The sequence below is a fragment of the Xiphias gladius genome, chromosome 1, assembly GCF_016859285.1.
Source record: "Xiphias gladius isolate SHS-SW01 ecotype Sanya breed wild chromosome 1, ASM1685928v1, whole genome shotgun sequence".
NCBI lineage: Eukaryota > Metazoa > Chordata > Actinopteri > Istiophoriformes > Xiphiidae > Xiphias > Xiphias gladius.
In genome coordinates, this window is record NC_053400.1 from 26108312 (window position 1) to 26129638 (window position 21327).

The 21327-nt window shown below is 40.5% G+C and overlaps 1 protein-coding gene across 1 annotated transcript; it reads left to right on the forward strand.

Annotated features, from left to right (window-relative positions):
• Positions 1-17668, forward strand: tmod2 (tropomodulin 2). The gene is made up of 10 exons (XM_040131381.1): positions 1-127; positions 5096-5316; positions 6837-6993; positions 12975-13097; positions 13501-13575; positions 13661-13791; positions 13888-13995; positions 14085-14228; positions 14671-14815; positions 15467-17668. Exons 2-10 carry the CDS (start codon positions 5191-5193, stop codon positions 15496-15498), a joined length of 1041 nt encoding a protein of 346 aa, XP_039987315.1. The 5' UTR covers positions 1-127; positions 5096-5190; the 3' UTR covers positions 15499-17668.
• Positions 17669-21327: the final 3659 nt, after the last annotated feature.

The window sequence follows — 21327 nt, forward strand, 5'->3', positions numbered from 1 at the left end:
GTTCCGTTGCTGTCTTCCTGTGTTGCCGCCCTTGGGCTGAGTGAGAAATCAAACGCTGCAGATATCGTATTCATTTGAAAGACTGGTCTTAGTTGGAGATTCTCCCGCTAGGTCCCGTTACCCTCAGGTAAGGAACTAGAAAGCTCGGAGGTTTTGGAATTCAGTCAGCGTGCTAGCCATACTGTTTTACACACTGTCACTTGCATATGCGCTCCGTAGCTGTTTAGCCAAACGGCTAGTAACTTGACTCAACTGCAGAGGCTAGCCTGTTAGCAGCTAGCCACATCCAATCGGGCCACTTCGCATGGTCTCGCTGCATCCGACAAATGTAGCTAAGTTACCAAAGTAGGCGTCCCATTAACGGCTTGGTTTGGCTTTAACTGTTTGTCAGCTAATGTGTGGCGACTTCAGCTGGGCAATGATAATCAGGATCAACATGTCAACTGTCAGCGTGAAAATCCTAAATATGTCAAGAACATGTCAGCTAACGTCGTTTAGTCGCCCACTGTGTCTACAGGAGGGGGAGGAGGCAGCCAAGTGAACACCAGTAACTTACTTGATGTAGGTAAGGCTATTAATGCGATATGATTTCCTCGTGTTTTATGGCAGCACCAAGTGTCATCTAATGATTCAGGTATCTGTCTCTGTCTGTCTGGGTAGGATATGAGTTGCAGTATTTTTAAGGACAGTGGGGAGGGTTCGGGAAAGCCTGTGGCTTCAACAACAGTACCACGCATTAGCTAGGTGGGAGGTCAATGAGTCCAGTGACACACTCTTTTGCTCGAGAGCTAATAGGAGTGCTTATGTGCGTGTGTGTTCACAATGGTAACTTGACCAGCAGGGCTCAATGTTGAATGAAGGGTGTGGTCCAAGCCCTAAGGAGGACGTCTGCTCAGGGAAATGTGGTTTTCCTTTTTAGCCTGAAGGCAGGTGGCCTTCCTGAAGCTGTGAAGCAGGTATTGTAACCGAGTGGAATGCCGTGATGAGGCTGACAAGGCATTTTTTTTGCTGATGCCTCCCGTCGTACCACCCTTTGCGGTACAGTGTGATAAAGTGCAGATAAACGGGCTCCTCAGATAGGATTTGTTTAACCTGCATACCTTTTCACCAGTGAAACCTGGACGTAGGGGCCTAGTTTCACCCTTGGTGTAATGCAGCCACAATAGTGAATAGTGGCTGTTATTAGTCTTCACAAAGGCGCGGAAGGTGCAATCTTTCTTGAACCTATATTATTCATACTCTAGCCCTTGCAAGTCTTTGCTGAGCTGAAAGGCAGGGCACTCCCTGAAATCTGTTCTCATTATATAATAATTGAGTGTGTGTCTGGAGTGTGTGGCTAGAACAGGGGAGTATACAAATCATGTGTGTTTGTTTGAGAAAACACCCTACTTCCTGCCTTGCCCTTGCCAGGTCTGTACAAGAGAAGAACAACTGAGTGAATGAACAACATAAATGTTGGTTGTTTTCTTTTTCCGACATATGGTTTTTACTGACTGTTAAAGTGGAAAAATAACAATCACTGTGGGTCTAATAAAAAAAAAAGCCTGGTCGGCATTCACTGATACATGGTCAAACATCAGTACCATAACTATTTAAACACTTTTTATTCTCCTGACACCTATATCTTCTTACTATTTTACTTGTTTTGTGTATAGGAGTGAATATATCCTAGTGATAGCATGATCAAACCCTCCGTTGCCACCTATTCCATGTGTTTTCCATCATTTCTGACACTTGCAGGCGCCTTAGTAGGCTGAACATGGAAAGGATAGAGGAGAACTGAGTAACAACAGCCTGGAGAGACAGAATGTTAGATAATAAAACTGGAGAAGAGTAGGTGGGAGGAGGAAGTGCAGACTCTTATCCCATGGGTAGTAGAGCTGGGTCATTCTAACTATAGTCATTTTTGCTCTGTTGGGGCGTTCTATAATAATGTAATAACCAGTCATTACTTCCTGTTCATCACAGAGCTGTAAACTTCTGTTCATACAGCTTCTGCCTCTGAGATCTAAAGTAGCACAGGCAACCTGGATATTGATTGCAAGAATTATACTTGACAGAGTTTTTTTTTTTTTTTTAAGCTGTTAAGAGTTCTATAATATAAGCCATACCTGGCATGGTGTACTTACATACTTAATGGCCCAAATAATCTTAAAATTTGTCTGTGTCTTTTCTATTACCGAATTATAAACAGAACTTGGTCTCTTATGCACACATACAGAACATGAGTGCCTTTTTCTATTAAGGTGGGTTTAACTTCGTAAATGTGGTAATACATCTTATAGCCTTGCTTAATTCAGTCAAGTTTTTATCACTTGTCCCTTCAGACTGGTTATTGCATTCAGGGGAAGAAATAAATCACAAAACGTCTAGCCTGCGTGGTGAACTTAAATTGTGATATATGTGGCTCTGTCCCTGTGCAATCCTCAGTAGCACGTTTATGTGCCCAACAGTAGCCTGAGTGTACAGGTCAGTCAAGGAAAGCTCAATGTGAGTATAGAATGCAGACAGGTTTGCAGTATTACTGGCTTTGAGCCATCTGTTGTTGTCTTGAGGGATTAGCAGAGTTGAGAAGGAGAAAGGAATCAATCAGATTGGACTAATGGATCCTCTCTGTGTCTCCACCTCTGCCTGAGCCCACCCATGGCCATCATTATCCCTGTCTGCATGCTCCATTACTCTTCTGTCTGCACACTCTATAGTACTGGGCTTCACTGTGAACGGTGGTTGCTGTTTTAAATGTCTTGAAATATATGTCAGTCAAGTGGATAGTGGTTTTGAGGAAGTAGATAATATGGTAAACCGTGTTATTTTGAGCTGATCTTATCATAAGAGCATTATATGTGCGTTTGTATGTGTGTGTATGTGTGTGCACTTGTGTGACTTACGCTTATCCCTGGCTCTAGCATCTCTGCTTTTTCTAGATCCCGGCCAGAAATGTCACCACATCATTGCATTCTGCACATCTCAGAATTTAACTGGGTGATTTAACCAAAATTGGGACCATTCAGTCATAACTCATACTCATACTCACACTGGCTAGCAAAGATTTGAATTGTGCAAAAGTAAATGACAAGAGTTAGGTCTGGACATGAGGCTTTTTGGCAGAAAGGATCAAACATGTTTTTTAGATTCTGGAAATCTGGCAAGCTGTAAAGGCAAAATATACTCATGATTACAGTAAAAAACGCAATATGTTTTTTGTGTCTTGGGACATTTCATTGTTGATTATAAAAGATGAACAAAACACCCCTTTTCAGAAAATAGCCAGCAAAAGTTTTGTAATGATATAATGAGAAACAAATCCTGGTGCTGTTCCATGAACTCAGCACGAAAAACTACTGTATTGTTTGCATCACGCAGAACTGTTTTCATATTATTTGGATGCATGAGATTTAATCTGTCAGATGTAATGTTAAAGTTAAAACTTATTTGGATATATGTCGGTTCTCTAGTGTAGTGTTGTGTGTCCATGGTTCTTCAAAAATAATGATTTCTGAATTGATTTCAGCATTATGTAATTTCTAGGATTTTCTTCTGTAAGGCTATATAAATTCAATTTTTTATTTACATTATTTTACAGCCTGCCACTCTGATTTGGGCCAGATTTTAATAGCCAATTAGATCGTTGCACCACCTTACTTGCCTACCATCCTTAGCTTAGCTTCACTGCAGTGCCATTGGCTTCACATCAGTAGCTCTGATAATATTTGGCAGTAGCACTTTACTAGACATCACTGTACTGACTCTGTTTTCCAGGCTCTGATTAAACTGCTGTATAGCAGAACATTAGGGTGAGATTATTATTGTATATCATATCGAAGCAGAACATTAGGGTGAGATTATTATTGTATATCATATTTATACGCTTTGATTAAAGCCATCAGTGTTGACATTTTATCCCAGCTTCATCTGCTGGAACTCAGGGTTGCGAATGCCTCTGCCATGACTCTCATAATCGAATCAGAGAAGATGAGGGTAGTTGTAGAGGTCTAATGGATGAGGTGAGGGCAGAATTAGCCCAGGACAGAGCCTGGTTTGTGGAGACGAAGGAATGAACAGTACGAGAGACACACACTGTGTCAGACTCTTCAGGGAGTTCTTCTGAACTGGAGAAATCACTCAGGCAGCTCCGGGGAAATGGCACTAAATGTTTAAAGAATCCTTGGCTAAACCACAGAGTTGAAACACAGGGTTTTTTCTTCTGCTGTCACAGAGTTTAGATTTCGTGCTGTATTTTACAATTGACATTAATGAGTTGGGTTGATGGAATATTTCTTTGTAGTCTAGTGCATTTACAGGTAGCAGCTGCAATTAAGTACTTGTACTTATTCTGTATATACACAAACACAATTTTAGTCACCTTGAAAAAGAACTTTTTTGACTAAAGCATGAGCCAAGTATTTGGGCAAGTACAAGTTTCAGTTTAAATGTGTATACGGTTAAACTGAAACTTGTGTGTGAGTGATTAGGACTAAGACCATCTGTGAAGTCCTGCAGGGACATCACGAGGTCATTTTGTGTGTGGACTATGGCGTGGGAGAGGGTGCTGAAAAGTGCTGAAGAGCCTCTTCATTTTGTTTGACAGGATGCACCCTCACTCCCTAACTCATTTACTTATCTGAGCTTTATTTAATCTAACTGTGTTGTTATGTTCTTATAAATGTACTTAGAGTTTACTGCATTTCCTGCCCGTGTTACAGTTTGTTTGTTTTGTCGGGCCCTTAGTCCAAAAAAGAAAAATATAGTCATGCATTTTCACATCTACTAGAATAGGCTTCTTTGGTTTCATCCTTTAAGATGATAATGTTTTCTAAATTAGCACAAAGTCGGTGTTCACAAGGAGATGCTGGTGATTCTCATGATCAGATGATTTGTCCAAGTGTGAGAAAGTTCTTCCTTTGTTCCAGCTGTGTTTGTGTGCTGCATCATTGCAAGGCTTCATTATCCAGCCCAGCTGTGATCAACTATTGTTTCACAGGGATGAGATACACAATGCTTATCTCTGTTTACAAGATTACATTGTTTTAGTCAGCTAAAGTAAAAGGAATCCTCATAAATTTTTATTTGTGTTTGTTCCCAATATTTTTCTTAGGTAGCCTCTCCGTGGTCTGGAGCAGTGAGCCCAAGAAGGAACAGTGTGGCTGTGGTCTGCTGCTCAGTGTTGCTTAGCGAACTATAGCTGGCACCATGGCGTTGTCGTACAAGAAGGACCTGGACAAGTACAAGGATCTCGACGAAGATGAAATCCTCAACAAACTATCAGCGGAGGAGCTCAAACAGCTGGAGACAGCCCTCGAGGAGATGGATCCTGAGGTCAGGGCCCGGTGAGGGTTGGAGGAGCTCCAGGGCTCTTAAGTGGGAGGGAGTTCCTGTGGCAAAGGGATTTATTGGGAAATGGCCAATTTAAAAATGAAAAACAATTCCTGCATTTTATGCACTACGCTCATAAAATCCTTTTCAGCCATAATTCATTTTCTCAAATAAGGGACACTGCTGCAATCTTAGACATGCCCCAGTTTGCAAAATATTAAAAAAAATTACACCTAGTTTTACCTGGTACTAACACGTTTATGCCACTTGTCAGGGTTGTAGTAAGTCACTGGTATCATAGTCTGTGAATGGTAGACAGCGGACATCGCTGAAGCAGATTAAGGGAAAGGGAATCCACCAAAAAAACACATTATACCATGTCATCACAGTTAAACTTCCTGCATGCAATGAACTTCAAATCCATCCAAATTAAAATTCAAGGATGAATTTTTGCAACTGCACCGCTTCCAGTCTGTAGCCCCTATGGTTGGGAAAATAAATTAAAGGGGGAGTCTGGGTTGCAAACCCTGCCAGCGGGCTGCCAAATGTTTTGTGTAATTATTTGTGAGTAGAGCTGTAGAGTATAATGAAATCCCTTTCGGGCCCCTGGATGTTTTTTTTTTTTTTTTTTTTTTAAATTCCATCTAAATGGAGTGAGAGAAATCCCCCTGCATGGTGATCACACCGGGTACACAGGAAACTGTCAGCTGCAGAGGGAAAATATGATTTCTGGATCTCATTGTCAGGTAAAATTTGGTGTGCTCACAAAAAGCAGCTTCTTGATTGCAATAGTGGCAGTGTGCACAAATTATAAATTGTCACGCATCCTTTTTCACCTCCCCCAGGTTTTCAGTCACCTAAAACAAATGGTCCATAATAAGTTGTTTTTTTATGCAAGTCTTTAAAGTCATGAGATTTTGGTTTATATGCATCAAGTTAAACTAGATCAGAGTATGTTTACTTCCTGTTTTGAGGAACTTTTAATTCGTGTCTATTTTCCACGTGAAACAAAAGCTCCTAAATCTGGCACTGATGACAACCACCTCACAGACCTGACGGTGCATGGAATATACTGGCATTTGCTTTCAGCGCTCTATCTGACAGAAGTTTGTAAACATGCCAAATATTTAGTTTGGAGTAGGCAGCATTTTCTGCCTGTTTCTGCCTGCTACATAATTGTAAAATATGCTTTAAGAGCAGAACAAGCTGCTTGTCTTCATTTGATGTTACAGTGATGAAAATACCTTTAAAGAGATACTCTGATACTACTAGCAGGTGTGGGGGCAGTGCACTGAAAAATTTCTCCCTTTTATTTTTTAATGCATGATTCAGTTGCAGAAATGATCACATAATTGAACACATAGTTTTTCTGAAGGCAGACAGATACATTTACAGCTTAAAAACATAATTTAGTTTTTACCAGTTTACCAGTCTATGGATAGAAGATTTCAGGTCTATAGTGAGTGTACTGCATTCTTCATCAGTTGACAGGTCTAATGTGTCTCCTTGTTTCCTCTCCCCAGAATGCTCTTCTCCCAGCCGGTTTACGTCAGAAGGACCAGACATCCAAGAATGCCACAGGACCATTTGACAGGGATCGTTTGCTCAAATACCTGGAGAAGGAAGCCATGGAGTACAAGGACAGAGAGGATGTAGTCCCCTTCACTGGAGAGAAAAAAGGTGTGTTTGTGTGTGTTTGTGTGTGTTTGTGTGTGTGTGTGTGTGTGTGTGTGTGTGTGTGTGTGTGTGTGTGTGTGTGTGTGTGTGTGTGTGTGTGTGTGAAAAGCAGGTCATTTCTACATGAATATTTAGAGACTTAAAAACCAGCATCGACTTAAAATCATTGATGGATGCTAAGGATCTGTAAGTTTTAAAGTATTTGAATGATTACTCATCTCCATGAAGAACCGTTCCTCTTCCTGAGGTTTCTTCTTTTCCCTCCCTTTTATTTCCGGGTTCAGACTACACAATATAAAAGCTAATAACTGCCTGACCCGACTGACGTACGGCGTCTGGACTAAAAAAGGGCGTAGGACACGACAATTGATAATTTTGTCTCATTTAGTGTATCATGGTGGACGGCAACCGATGCTGCATCTGGGACGCCTCTGGAGGTCCACGGAGACTAGCGTGTCAAAAAGGAGCACAGAGCGCTCTTCAGTGCACATATGTAAACATAGCATAAGTGGAACTGTGAAACAGATGAAAGGTTTGTGGAGCTATGGCAACCACACCTCTGCATTTTTACTGTGTGCTTGGAACACAAGACAGCCATTATCATATGCGCCGCTTCGGACTCAATCCTGCATTCTTCTTCCTGGAAGCTGGTCTGTAGCACCTCCTTCTGATGACATCATGCCGGCCGTGGCAGACGGCAAGCTGTGTTTCGTCGATGAACAACGCATAGTCTGTCACATCTCTTGGCCAAGTCACAGCAAGAATTTATGACTATAATCACCTAATTTGACACATTGGCCATCTAATCAGTTAGACATATTGTGTAGTCTGAACCCGTCATTAGAGTTTATAGAGAGTTTTTCCTTATCTAAACTGAGGTCGAAGTGTTTTTAACGCAAATTTGTGATTTGGGGTTATATAAATAAAATGGACTTGATATGACATGCATTTAGTTGAGTTGTTGCAGTGCAGTTTGACTTGAAATTAACCTCAGTCCTTACAGGTAAAGTAGAGATCAACGCATATGAAGAACATGATTTGCAATTGGAAAAAAAGTTACAATGGTCAAGTATTGCAGTTGAAATGATCACAAAAAAGCTCAGCAAATTCCAGTAATGATGATATATTTAGCATACCATGTCTAACATAAATAAAATCAGTAATCTGGTGCTACCACATGTTAATACTGTATTTCTCAGGGGAAGGAGAAGCAAGGCGTGTCTGTGTATGCCTGTGTCTGTGTTAGCAGTACTGTTAATACACAGCAGTAAGTACTGTTCTGCCGTCTTTGCGGGTATTATTAATGCATGTCTGCTCTTATGCAACATACAGCAGTGTGGGGGGAGGGGTGTTTGTAACAGGGGATAGGAGGTAGGGAGTGTCAAAGGAGTAGATGAGGTTAGGATTAGATGCCTTGAATTAATCTATTTATAAATCTTAGTTGGTATATTTATTTTTTTATCAGTTCAGGGTCAAAAGGTCAGTAAGGCTTGACTTGATGTGCTTAAGGGTGAGGCTCAGGTTGTGTTTTTTTTTTTTTTGTTTGTTTTTTTTCTCAGAAGATTCTATGTGAATCTGAGCCTAAAGCCTTGTTTGAATGGGAGTGATTTCTCAAATTGACAGATTTCTTTGTCTGTTTGTTTTGACTTTTTTCATTGATTGAAGATGCATACTGTCCAGCTGTGGACCTCTGTCCTATGTCTTACAAAAAGTCCAAATGTCACAAAAATAATTATTAATTTTACAGCCATTGGAAGTGGATGTATGTAATACTTACTGAGTTATTTAATGAGGCTTTTTAGCAGGCAACTGAGCCTTTAGTGTTGGTATTGAAGGAGTGAAAGGACACAAGGTATTGAATGTGGGATGCATCATCTTTACACCAGACTTCATGGAGTTGTCTACCCAAAGGGGAATGTAATTTTCAGATGGTATCACAACCCAGTTGTTGTTTTTGGCAGGATTTTTATTTTTTACACGAAAAGATTAAATAAGTCACTGCTGATCCAGATGGAATCAGTGTTAAAACTGAAATAATCTGACTTTCTCGAGAGAAACCAGGTCCATTCAAACAGGTCTTAAGACATACCTGTGGTAGTCACTTTCTAGAAGAGAGAAAAATGAGATGCTTTATCTGACAGCATGACAGAAAAAAACAGAGTAGTAAGTAAGTAGAGTAGAAAAATGACTGGGTAGAAATTCTTTTCCAGAGGAATTCCTTTTGTTGGAGTCCTAACGTTACTCCCTCTCTGGAAAGGAAATATGGAACTGACATCTTCCCCCTGACCCAACCCTGGCCTGTTAGAAATTATGATCCCCGTGAGTGTGTATGTATGTGTGCAGCCATGCTGGTGTGCACACCCTATGACAACATGGAAAACTCAAATCACTCTGGTGGTTCTGTGGAATGTAGCTGGTTCTCTTCCCCTTGTTATACTCACCCCCTGCTGATAAATAATGTGGTCATGAGTGTGCGTGTCTCCTTTCAGTAACGCACATAATTTCAGAGGAAAACAGCCTGCTTAAATGCCATGGCAACCAATGCTCCCTTTTAACCACTTAAATGTAATTACTTTGTAAAAAATCAGTCCTTATTGCTTTTCTGTAATCCATATTTTCTGATTGTCCATTCCTTCTGTTTGTCGTTGATTTCCTTCGAGGTTTGTCAACATTATTAACATTGTGAAGTTCTGGCTGGATAGTGGTTGAGGTTGATTAAATGTTGAAAAGGAAAATGTGCATTATAATTGTATTTTAGAGTTGCACACTTATTGGTGGCATGTTCAGTGGGGTTCGGTTGAGGTTTAAATTGGGCACAGTTAGTCATGTGTGGGAGTAAAGGAATATTTATTACTTGTTATACTAATTGGAGCATTCAAGGCATGCTTCCACTGGAGTCTGATGAACATCATTTTTGTTGAGGTTACAGTGAAGGGTGTGGCTGTTGCACCAGTGAAAACACAAGCACATGAGGTCTGTACCGCATGACTCCAGTGTTCAGTTTGCTTCTTTCACAACTGAGGCATTGGCATTTGCCAATAAGCGGCTCTATGTAACAGGGAACTAATACTGCACAGGCGATAAATCAGGTACTGCAAATTTACTGCTCAAGATTTAGTAATAGTTTAGTTTAAAGGATTATTCTGGTTTAATACATCATATCTTTGTCATTTTTGTTCTGTTTCTGTCGTTCCCTCACCAAGACAATTGCTGTAATGTGGTGAACAAACCCACAAGTAGTGCATTAGTCGATTAATCCATTCGTTGATCAGAGAAACATAATCGAATGATAATCGAATAATCCTTTAGGGTCATTTTTTTTGGCAGAAAAGCCAAACACATTTAGCAGATCCAGCTGAAGATTGATGCATTTTTTTGTTGTGCATGAAAGTAAAATGAATATCTTTAAATTTTTTGACTGTTGGTTGGACAAGACAAGATGTTTAAAGATGTCATCTTGAGCTATAGTCACGTGGGAAATTCTTACAAGCATTTTTCCCATTTATTTTTTGACATTTTAAAGATTAAACAATGACTCGGTTAATCGATTAAATAATTGGCTGATTAATCCATAATGAACATAACCATTAGTTGCAGCCCTACATACAAGTGAGCCAAATTTATTTGGTAGAATGAACAAAAGCCAAAAGTTCATTTGAAACATCCATCCCTGTGCGGTCGCAGTAATCCTGTGCAGTTGGGGATTATTACCACCATTTGGTTGTGCTCAATTTCAGTTATACCTCCAAAAATGTTAATTTGCTTTAACTGCTTTTTTACGGCCTGTTTGATTTTCTTAATGCTTATCTCTCTTGCCTCGTCTGACTTTGTTGAAGAGATGTGAATGGATTCCCAGACCTTATCATTAGAGATGTGAAACCAATCCTAAAGATCAGGATTGGGTGCCAATCTGGGCATATTTTAATTGACTAGTACTGGCTGAAATAAAGCAGATCAAAATCTCATCATTTCTTTAATATATTCTACCTTGTTTTGCCCACCTCTAGCCTGCTAGCGTTGCAGCACTGCTCTCCTTTATGACAACCTACAGTGCAAGAATTGAGTGAAAATTAGAGCATGTAAACCTCTGTTCAGACAGAGAGGGTGTTAGAATTTGTAGAATTCACTAAACTCAGTTATTAACGAATCTTTAATCTATCCTCCCCTCCTTGCAATTGTACAAAACTATTCAGGCTAGCCTCTTCTTGTTTTTAGCCAACACTCTCTGTTGCTTATTGGATCGGACTCAGAATTGGCAGATACTTAATATTAAAGGACGGGTTGGAATCGGGGCAGAAAACCTTGATTGGGACAGTCCTACTCAGCAATTAGTAAAATGTTCATAAACCATAGAAATTATTTCCAGAATTTCAAAAATAAATTCCAAGGAATAAATTGGAATGATTTTTTAAGGTCCATACCATTATCTCGTTTTTAAAAACAACAAAAGAAAGAAAAGAAAATATACAGCACTGCTATCAGCATGCACAGCACCAGGATGATGTATTCTGTGTCTAATTGTTTCCATCAGACCAATGGCAGTGATGAATGACTCGTCACAAAATCTGCTGCCTTGATTGGGGAAAAATGATGGCCTTTTTTGAATTAATGGGACGGAATGCACATTTTCAAAGAGGCTATATTTTCAGGCTTCTCCTGGGATCATGAGTGTCCAGTCAAAACCCAGCCTTTTCTGAATCTGTCTGAGCCTCCAGATACTCCTGTTACAGACAGACGTTGCTTAACTGACGTTCCTGTTTTCCCTCCACATTTGTACAATGTTTTACCCCAATGTGTTTTCCTCATTTTCTTTTCCTTGATGTGCATGTTTGATCTTGTGAGATCATACAGATGACAAGACTTTGGGGTTGTCAGTCCCTTGGCCCTGTCATTCCTAGCTTCTGAGGGGCTAAATGTCGCTCCAGAGGGACTGGCACAGGATGCTGCCTGATGACTGTATTTACTGTTTACTGGCTTTCAGGAAGTGCCAGAGCCCCCACTAGGGACCAGTTTGAGCAATTTGACAGCCTTTACTGACTTAGAAGTAGGGAAGGGGGGGGGGGCTGTTGTTGGGGTGTTTTTGTTTAAGGAGACAGGCGTATAGAGACGCTGGATGGTCTCTCTGTTCAGTGCAAGTGTTTGCTGCCCAAGCAGTGAAGTTTAGATTAGACTCAAGTCATTGTTCCATGACTTCCTTCGCTCCTTCCGTTTCTTCGCTCAGATAGGTTACCATGGCAATACCACAGTTGTCAGAGTTCAGCTAGTCTGAATCACTGATGGTTAGGGAAGGCTGTGTAAAATAGCAGGAGGACCAGACTTATTTAAAAAGGAAATTGTTGTTGTTCACACTTCACCGCCTTGTCAGAAAGATTACCATTATTATATGCTGGCCTAAACAAGAATTTTAGTGAATTTTATATCAATTTAACTGCATTCAATCACAATGGATATAATGATGGATGTAATGAGGATGAGAGATTAAAGCTCAAGTATAAAGGAGAGTGTTGACCATTTCAAAGTCCTGCTCTGATGTGTGTTGTCTGATGTCGAAGAAAAAAAGTAAAATGTGTCGTTGCTAGAGATACACGACCTGATTAACGCTATGTATGTATATTAATTACACAGTCTCTTTATCTGGGAATGGGCCCATTTGCTTCTAGGCACACCCGCTCACACAATCACACAGCAGTTGGCAGTCATGCAGTCTTATGACTGTGGCACAAGGCAAGAAGATACAGTAGGAATGGCTGTAGAAGAATATTGAGTCACATTAACTGACAGTTAACAGCTGGAAATGTTTTATAGAAATGGGAGGTTGTGAAACATCTCTTAAACCCTTCACCTGGCCTGCATGTACCCGTTTCTTCTGTCTATGTTGATGTTAAAGTACTTTATTGCCTGCAGATTTTTACGAGGGCTGAATCATCTCCTTTGAGTTTAGAAATGGAATTAAATTCTCATCTCCTTTCCTTCTTTCTCTGTAGGTAAAATATTTGTTCCTAAGCAGAAACCAACAGACGCATGCCAGGAAGAAGTCACAACCCTCGATCCAGAATTAGAGGAAGCCCTCTCCAGTGCCACAGATACAGAACTGTGTGATCTAGCAGGTAAGAATGAATAAATACCTTGGGGAAAACTACTAAGAAGTTATTGTTAAAAGGCTTTAAAAACATAACTCTGTATGAGTGTGTCTTTGAAAAGGAAGCTGTTCAAACAGTGATGCAGATGTGAGAAACTTTCGGTCTGCCTGAGCCTTGTCTATGCTCGGACTTTAAAACACAAGCTCCTTTCACTCTGGCTATCTTTCCCATGGCCCCATCCTTTACTCTGTGTGTTGATGGGGGGAATTAAAGGGCTCACTGAGCAAAATAAAACCACTTGTCTGCTATGGCCTGTAGATCTGGTTTCCCTTCATTCACTTACTGGTGCCTATTTGAACCCCGGGGAAAACATGCGTACACACTTATTCCTCACCACAGCTACTGAGTCTGGGTTTGCTTTTGTTTGCAGCAATCCTGGGTGTTCACACGCTGGTCACTAGCAGTCAGACATATGATGGGACTGGAAATAAAGAGGGTTACAACAGTAAGTACAATCATAGAATTTAACTCTGTTAATTCAGAAGTCCCAAAAGGATCAATATCTTGACTCCTGCCTGTCTCTCTTGTAGATGTGATCAAAGGGGAGAAGATGAATCCAGTGTTTGATGAACCCCCCAATCCCACTAATGTAGAGGACACCCTGCAGAGGATAAAAAGCAACGACAGCTCCCTAACAGAGGTCAACCTCAACAACATTAAGGTACACAGAACCACAAGTTTTCAGAGTGTGTATATGCTCTTCTATCCCTGGACTAATGCCAGTGCGTCTCTGTTGGGTTTTTTTTTTTTTTTTCAGAACATTCCCATTCCCACCCTGAAGGACTTCGCCAAAGCCATGGAGAAGAACACGAACGTCAAGAAGTTCAGCTTGGCAGCAACACGGAGTAACGATCCAATCGCTGTGGTGAGAGGGAGCGATTAGCAAGCTTTAAACTGCTTTGTTCACACCCGACAACTCCATATTTATGTCTTATTTCCTCTTCCTTGTCCCAGGCGTTCGGTGACATGCTGCGGGAGAACAAGACGTTGCGAAGTTTGAACCTGGAGTCGAACTTTATTACAGGGGCAGGGGTCCAGGCTTTGGTTGATGCGTTGCGAGACAATGATACACTCATAGAGATCAAGATAGACAACCAGGTACAAAATGCTTTGTGACACATACATCCACTAGCAAACCAGGATCTTAAAATCTTTTAGAAAGTTCACAAAATTCCTGTGAAATTAGATATTATGAGAATAAAGAGTTTTCTCTTTATTCCTCCTTGTTCACTTGTTTTTATGTTGCTGTCATCATTCAGGATCGCTGTAAGTGATTACAGGGAACTGATGACTGAGGAAGTCTTTGCACTTTAAATAGAGTGCTTTCACACAGCCTAAAGTAGTATAATATGTTTGTGTTATGCACCGGGCAGTTGAAGAAAATGCCAAACAACACAAACAACTCCCTGAATAAAACATAAAAGACCAGTTGAGCGTTTCAAGAAGTAGGAAAGATGTTAAAACTTATCCACTGGTTTCTTTTCTGCTGTAGGTCTGACTCTGATGTTCAGATCTTGACCTATATTTGTGTGTATTTCAGAGGCAGCAGCTGGGTACTACTATAGAGATGGAGATAGCTAAAATGTTGGAAGAGAACAACAGCATAGTGAAGTTTGGCTACCACTTCACCCAGCAAGGACCTCGCTCCAGAGCTGCCGCAGCTATCACCAAGAACAACGACCTGGGTATGAAACACACACATACTGCACATACATACATACATACACAACAATTTGAGATTTGTTTAAAGTTGCAAAAAGCTGGGTGAGTTGCTGCCCATCGCACTGCCCTCCACGTCGTATCTCTTTATATGGGAGAGAGTGCGTCATGACAAATTGTGGTGACGTAACCATCCGAAACATCTCAGCAGTCTGTCCGGCTTTACCACGTGTAGTATCAGTCCACAGTGACAACCTCTGCTCTCTTTTAGCTCCTCCTCCTGTCAGAGCAGCGGTAGCACAGGTCTGATGCATGGGTGTGGCCACCAAGTGTGTCAATGCATCCAGGATAACAGCAATTTCTTTCACTGTGTTTGAATGGAGCTATTCACTGCATTAACAGTATGAAGATTGACACGGTGTGGTCTTACAGCTTTGAAAGTGACTACATCTAGCTTCTTGTTTTCTGTACATGCTGACACACGCTGTTGAAATAGCTGTAAACTTTGACCACATAGCTATTGATGACTCACATAGTGTTTTCATGATAAACTAACAGACCTGTGGAGGTTGAAGGTTGTGTTGCATGTTTGCAGTTGTTCATTCTTATGGTCAGTCAGCTGATTTTGCGAAAGATTTTTGCTTTTGGCTCCTTTTCACTCTACTTTTCCTCTGTAGTCCGCAGGAAGCGAGTGGAAGGGGACCAGTAGGAATGGAGCTCAACCTGTCTCCCAGCCAATCCTGTTTTTTCATCTCACTGTGTGGAATAATTTCAGCCAATGCCCTGGTCTCATCTCACTGTGTGGAAACTTTAGTCTTGTGCCAAACTGTGGGGCAAGGCACGCTCAACCAGAACATACATCTGAGAAGAAGGGAAATAACTGGAATTGCCCTCTCCTATACACATGTTCATACTTTTGTTTATTATTATGTTGTTATTGAAGGTGTAAATCTCATTAGTTTTTAGTCATTTCATTTCAGCTGCTCCCTTTTTTTTGAGCCTTTATACGGTCTGTCCAGACTTTTTACATGCTTTTTTCATTTTATACTATGCTATAATCATGTGAAATAAACATGAACATTACCAAGTAACAGAAGCAAGAATAACAGCTTTGTAAAAACAATAACTAACGCTGAGAAAATTCTGTATCCTCTACCATGATAGTTTGCTACCGAGGCTTAAGCCTCCAGTGGAATTCCTGTACTGAAACAGCAGAATTTGTCATCAGAACTATGGGAATAGCTCTGAGGGTATGACTACTAGCCTGCAAACCTTGTCTAACCGTACCACCATCTGTTACCATGTAATAACCAGAGATCACTGTTGTGCATTTCATGAGCAGTTTGGTTTGCAGGTTTTGTTTATTGGAGTTGCCTTGTAAAGCCAGCATGACTGTCGGGCTGGTGTGTGCAATGGTTGGTGTGTGCAAGAAATGTCTTAGATAGATATGGGCTTATACTATTGTCAGCCTAAAAGAGGATTCTTGACTTGAAAGTCTGCTAAAGACAACATGCTGTTGGCCCCCTCATATAATACTGTAAGTTTCAGTGCATAATGTCTATACTGCTTTACAGTTTTATTCTAATTAAAGATGTTGTTTTGGTACAGTTCAAATTCTGATTAGGTCCATTCTAATCACTAATATCTCTTAACAGGAAATTGAGAGGTTTTGATATTTCGGATCAAGTGAAAGTGGGAACAGGATATTAACTCCATTCTAGACAGAAGAGGCTTTGATCTGCTCTCACAAATATTGTTCTAAATGTCTGCTCAATACACTGGGTTTCTCTGATGCTTAACCATGCCAAAGACTAACACATGCAGTGCTTAAAGTATCAATATTGGACTCAGTGGTTAATGGTTCAGGTTTAGGCTTTGTCAGCTACAGTCACTTCCTCACAGTACAGATCTGATAAGGGAGTAGTGGGTTAACAAACAATGATATAGACTCTTTTTTTTTCTTTATTTTTTTTTTTTTAAGATGTTACCATGCCATTAAATCCCTTTTTGTGGGTCATTCATAGAAAAATGTTCAGCAAGTAGTGCAGTGAGATGTGAGTAAGAGTTGACAAACAGTTTGTGTGAAACTTCTCAGTTTTGCTTCTCGGGTTTCAACTTCTTGAGAAATGTTTCTATGAATAACACCTCCCGGAGGGTTGTGCACAGATCTTCAATTTTATTTCTCCTACTTCTTCACACAAACTCTTTCACTTGGCTTTCAGCGACATCTAGACAGTGGCATGTCATTCATTATGTAACAGATATCAACATGCTATGTGTCCCTCAAAGTGAACTTCCCAAGGCACACTAACCTGCTTGAGATGGGAATAACAGGACTAATTCAGGAGTTACTTGAAACTTGTATATACTGTTTATGTGTAATAGGAACAATATGCTGGCATGAAGTCATCACTTGTGAACATCATGTTTCTATCGACCAAAAATGTTTTTTCATCTTAACAGCCTCACATTCCTGGGACAAGAGTTGTATGTTTTATATCTGTATTTCTTCCATGACCATATTTGCTAGTATTTCTCTTGAACCTTTTCATTTTTACATTACTGTGCTTTGCTGGTGGACAGTCAGCTAAAATGGAAAATTGCTTCTCTGCTTGGGCTTGTTAATAATATTCTGTGATTCATAATATTCTATGTATATTGATTGTAAAATGCCATCTCAAAAGTGTGTGTGCGTTTGCAATTTGAGATGGCATTTTACAATAAATATACATCTACAGAACTCACTGCTGAGATTTTTTTGTACCTTAATCAAAACCCAGGTGTAGACTCAACATAAGGAATATGTACTATTATAAAACCACAAGACTGGTAAAACGCACTGCTGAATATAAAACATCCTCAACAATAAATGTTTTTACATACTCTGTCTATGCTCCATTTTTTGTGGTTTTTCTTTAAATTAATCCTTCACATCTATTAATAAGACATAGATTATTGACCCAATTTCCTCTTAAATTTCCATGAGTAGCTTTTAATAAAATAAAAAAAAAAACCTCATTCAAGATTGGAAAAAATATTTCTCAGCGCAAGGTTCACTTCTGGAAAATGTTCATAGCTTTCAGCTTCATGTACTGAGTTCCATCAGCAGATGGATTTTCCTCAGGTGTAGACAAAAGGAGTACATTCCACTCACGGAATAAGGCCACCAAATGTGGCTGAGAGCTCCAGTATATTTCAAGCAAGTGGATATATATATATATATATATATATATATTTTTTTTTCGGTCAAACTACTATTTCCAAGGTGAATAATGAAACTTAAAGCTCAACTATATTGTAGATGTCTTGTGCATATTCACAATTCCGTCTGGTTTTATGTGCTTATGAAAATCTCGGCATGTTAATCTAAAACTGAAAACTAAAATCAAAGCTGGCTGTGGCCAAATCTCAAATTCAAGGAGTATTTTTAGTGACTGATGGACGGGCGTTTTGGTTTGGGAGGTACTCTAGGTGGTGTACATATGCACCCTCTAATCAGATCCAGTTTTTGAGATCGTTTGCACATGCCTGAGAGATGATGTCATGTATATGACTCCATCCCCTCTCTGGCTTTCCTGTGCCAGAGTGCCGTGGTGAGTTGCTGTCAGAGAAAACTCTGCGGTGGGGTTAATGAGCCAAGAGTTTCCACTACTCTATGACAATAGAAAGAGAACGAGAACAGCAGGTTTATGTCATGTCTGTTAAACGCACCAGAAGGCATCAATTCAAAGGAAAAAGCCAAGCCTGCAATCAGAATCTGACAGTAAAATATACAGTTGTGTGCTTATGTAAGTACAGTACAACTGTTCCCTCAGACCATGACTATTAATAAGCACCGCTCCCCCGCATGTGGAAAAAAATAGACTATAACTAACAGCTTCTAGTCCACGTCTTTATTTGAGGTTGATGTTCAGAGAGCAGCGTCATAAATAGGATCTTATGTTTGGTTTTAAGTAAAGAGCTGAATCTCTGGCAATCCTTGAAGATGGAACCTAAAAAGAGATATTCATAGGTCATATAAAGCTTATCTTGCAAACTGATTGTACATCAGCCCAGGTTATTACAAAACTGAGACTAGTTGCATTTAACAAGCAAAGGCACCAGCTGATAATGAAAAGAAACCAAGCCATCAGTAAGTGAATATGAAATGGATGATTTTCTTTGGCACGGGCAGTCTGATCAGCCATGATATCAGTGCAGTTTTCGGTCAAGAGGTTGGATTGGGTGTAGCCCGGGCAGCGATGCTGTCGAGGATTAAACATCATCGGACTGGACTGACTCCAACAGCAGAGTCCACTTGCCTGCGCATGAAATGGAGTGATGCAAAAAGGAGCAGATGTTGGACAATTACGGACATGAACTCGTGTCCTCTGATCCTCCCCAAAAAGGTCTGTGCCGACATATTCGGCTCTTCCTCTGCCACCTTCCACGCAGGGGGCCTTTGTTTCATAAACAGGTATGTTCACCTGCAGTCCTGCAGTTGATTCCCCGTCAGAATGAGTGCTGTAGGGAGTCCACCCAGCCAGTCCTGAACAAAGCTCTTTTGAGCAGTCTGTCTCTATCATGACCTCATGCATTTGGTAAACAAAGGCTTGCAGATTACATGGCAGAGGAGAGAATGGGAAGGGCACTTGTACTGTACTTTATTCACAAACAGCCAAAAGTGTGAGTCAATCACTGAATAAATAAAGTACTATACCACTGGTGATATGTTGATTTTTAGAGGAAAGCGGTTGACAAATTGCACTTACCCCCCGTTTTAGGCAAGGAAGAAATAAAAATCAGATTACAAAACCTGTCTATTTATTTTTGAGCATTTTTTTCCATCGCTGAAGCCCCTCAAGGTCAGAGCTGACATGTTAGTAGGACCACAAGAGAAATGATGATGTCCTTCAAACACTGCCTCATACTGCCTGGGTTATGTAATCATCCTAACTGCAAACAGTGGACACTGAGAAGAAATATACAACATCTGTGAGTGTGTGTTTGAGCTAATCCTTGGAAGCCCGAGCCTATGCAACTGTTTGGCAACGTATATCTTTGGTCTAATTATTAGGGAAAAGCAGACGGATCACTGTTTATATCAGAAGTGATGGTGGGGTTATTGCTCTTTAGCAATTTGAGTTCAGGGAATAATAAAAGCATGAGTAGCCCTAATGAATAAAAAGTGCATCCTTCCCTAAATGTCAGATTTAATGTGAATAACAGCCATCTCCATTACAAGGCAGCCAGAGCAACACTGTAGTATTCATTTTCCTTCCTTTTGTGTTAAAAATAGTAAGTTCTCTCAGCCTCATAATGTCAAACACATTCTGCCAAGTGAAACTGCCAGTACAGTCCCTGCTCAGAGTGGAAAAATGATTGTTAACGGTGCTATAAAACGACTGGCGCATAAAATCATCTCTGTGGGCTTGATTGTAATACGAAGTTTAAACTTTTTAGAATGTGGATGGATAAAGCATAATTTTCCATTATATGAAGGAGTGGATCCCTTTAGCAATTTGTTTCTTACTATGCAGATTCGAAAACTGCCATACTACGAATTCTTCAGCTTTGGTTGTTCATCCGTCTTTCATAATGGCTCTGCTTGTTAAATATTTTTGGATAAACAACTCTCACGGACGAATCCTGTGTATAACCGAACCAAACCAAACCAAACCAACCGACGACGAAGCGCCCATTCTTCTAATGTGTGTGGACAACTTAAATGCAGATAAATAATAATGTAGGTAAAAAATGTGTGTAGTGACCAATGCATGAACAGGTTTTTTAAAAAAAAAGCGTTAAATCGTCAAAGACGAACACTTTTCACTTCATTTATGTGTTTCAGAAAGTTACAGGACTGACCGTTGATTGACTGGCACCATCTGGTGGATGAAAACGTTGACTTGGCACAAGGTGCAATGCCAAAAAATTTCCAGTAGGGGTCAGAAAAAAAACGTACTTATACATTATTGTAGATCTTAGTGAGAAAGATCCTGCAGGTGTCCTCATCATCCTAACATTGACCTTATGTAGATGTATGAATTCCATTTTATTGTAATCCATAGACAGCATCCATGTAACACCTATAAACTACCTGTTTGTAGATGCTCCCGTCCAATTCACTCGGCCAGCCAAGTTTATTTTCCTCTAACGATGATAGACTGCCACCAACTTCGGTGCCTTTCGCCACCATAGAACCTGAGGTCCTACAGGCCCACCGACGTGGCCCTCTGCCTACCGAGTCTCCTTGCAGGCGAGGAACTGACAGCGCGAGCGGCATTTGCACTGATTACAAAATCTGCTCTCCCGAGACCTTGTGGGTGCGGTTGGGTCAAGAGACGGCTCAAGAGATTGTTGTCATGGCAATGTTGTCTCACAGTGTCGTGGCGTCTCCTGCCCCCGCTCTTTTTGTCTAGCCTTTGTTTCCTTTGTTTCCTTTGTCTGACCTGCCTTATAAGAGCAAGAGGAAGTAGGGTGATGCCGATGCAGTGATCCAACTGTGGTCGGTCTGCCAGTGCGACCTCCTGTCGTTGTTTGGAGCTCACTGTCGATA

Coding starts and splice junctions, on each gene's coding strand:
- tmod2 (XM_040131381.1), top strand. CDS start 5,191: ATGGCGTTGTCGTACAAGAAGGACCTGGACAAGTACAAGGATCTCGAC. Junction 5,317..6,836: donor TCGAGGAGATGGATCCTGAG/GTCAGGGCCCGG, acceptor TCCTCTCCCCAG/AATGCTCTTCTCCCAGCCGG. Junction 13,792..13,887: donor TCAACCTCAACAACATTAAG/GTACACAGAACC, acceptor TTTTTTTTTCAG/AACATTCCCATTCCCACCCT.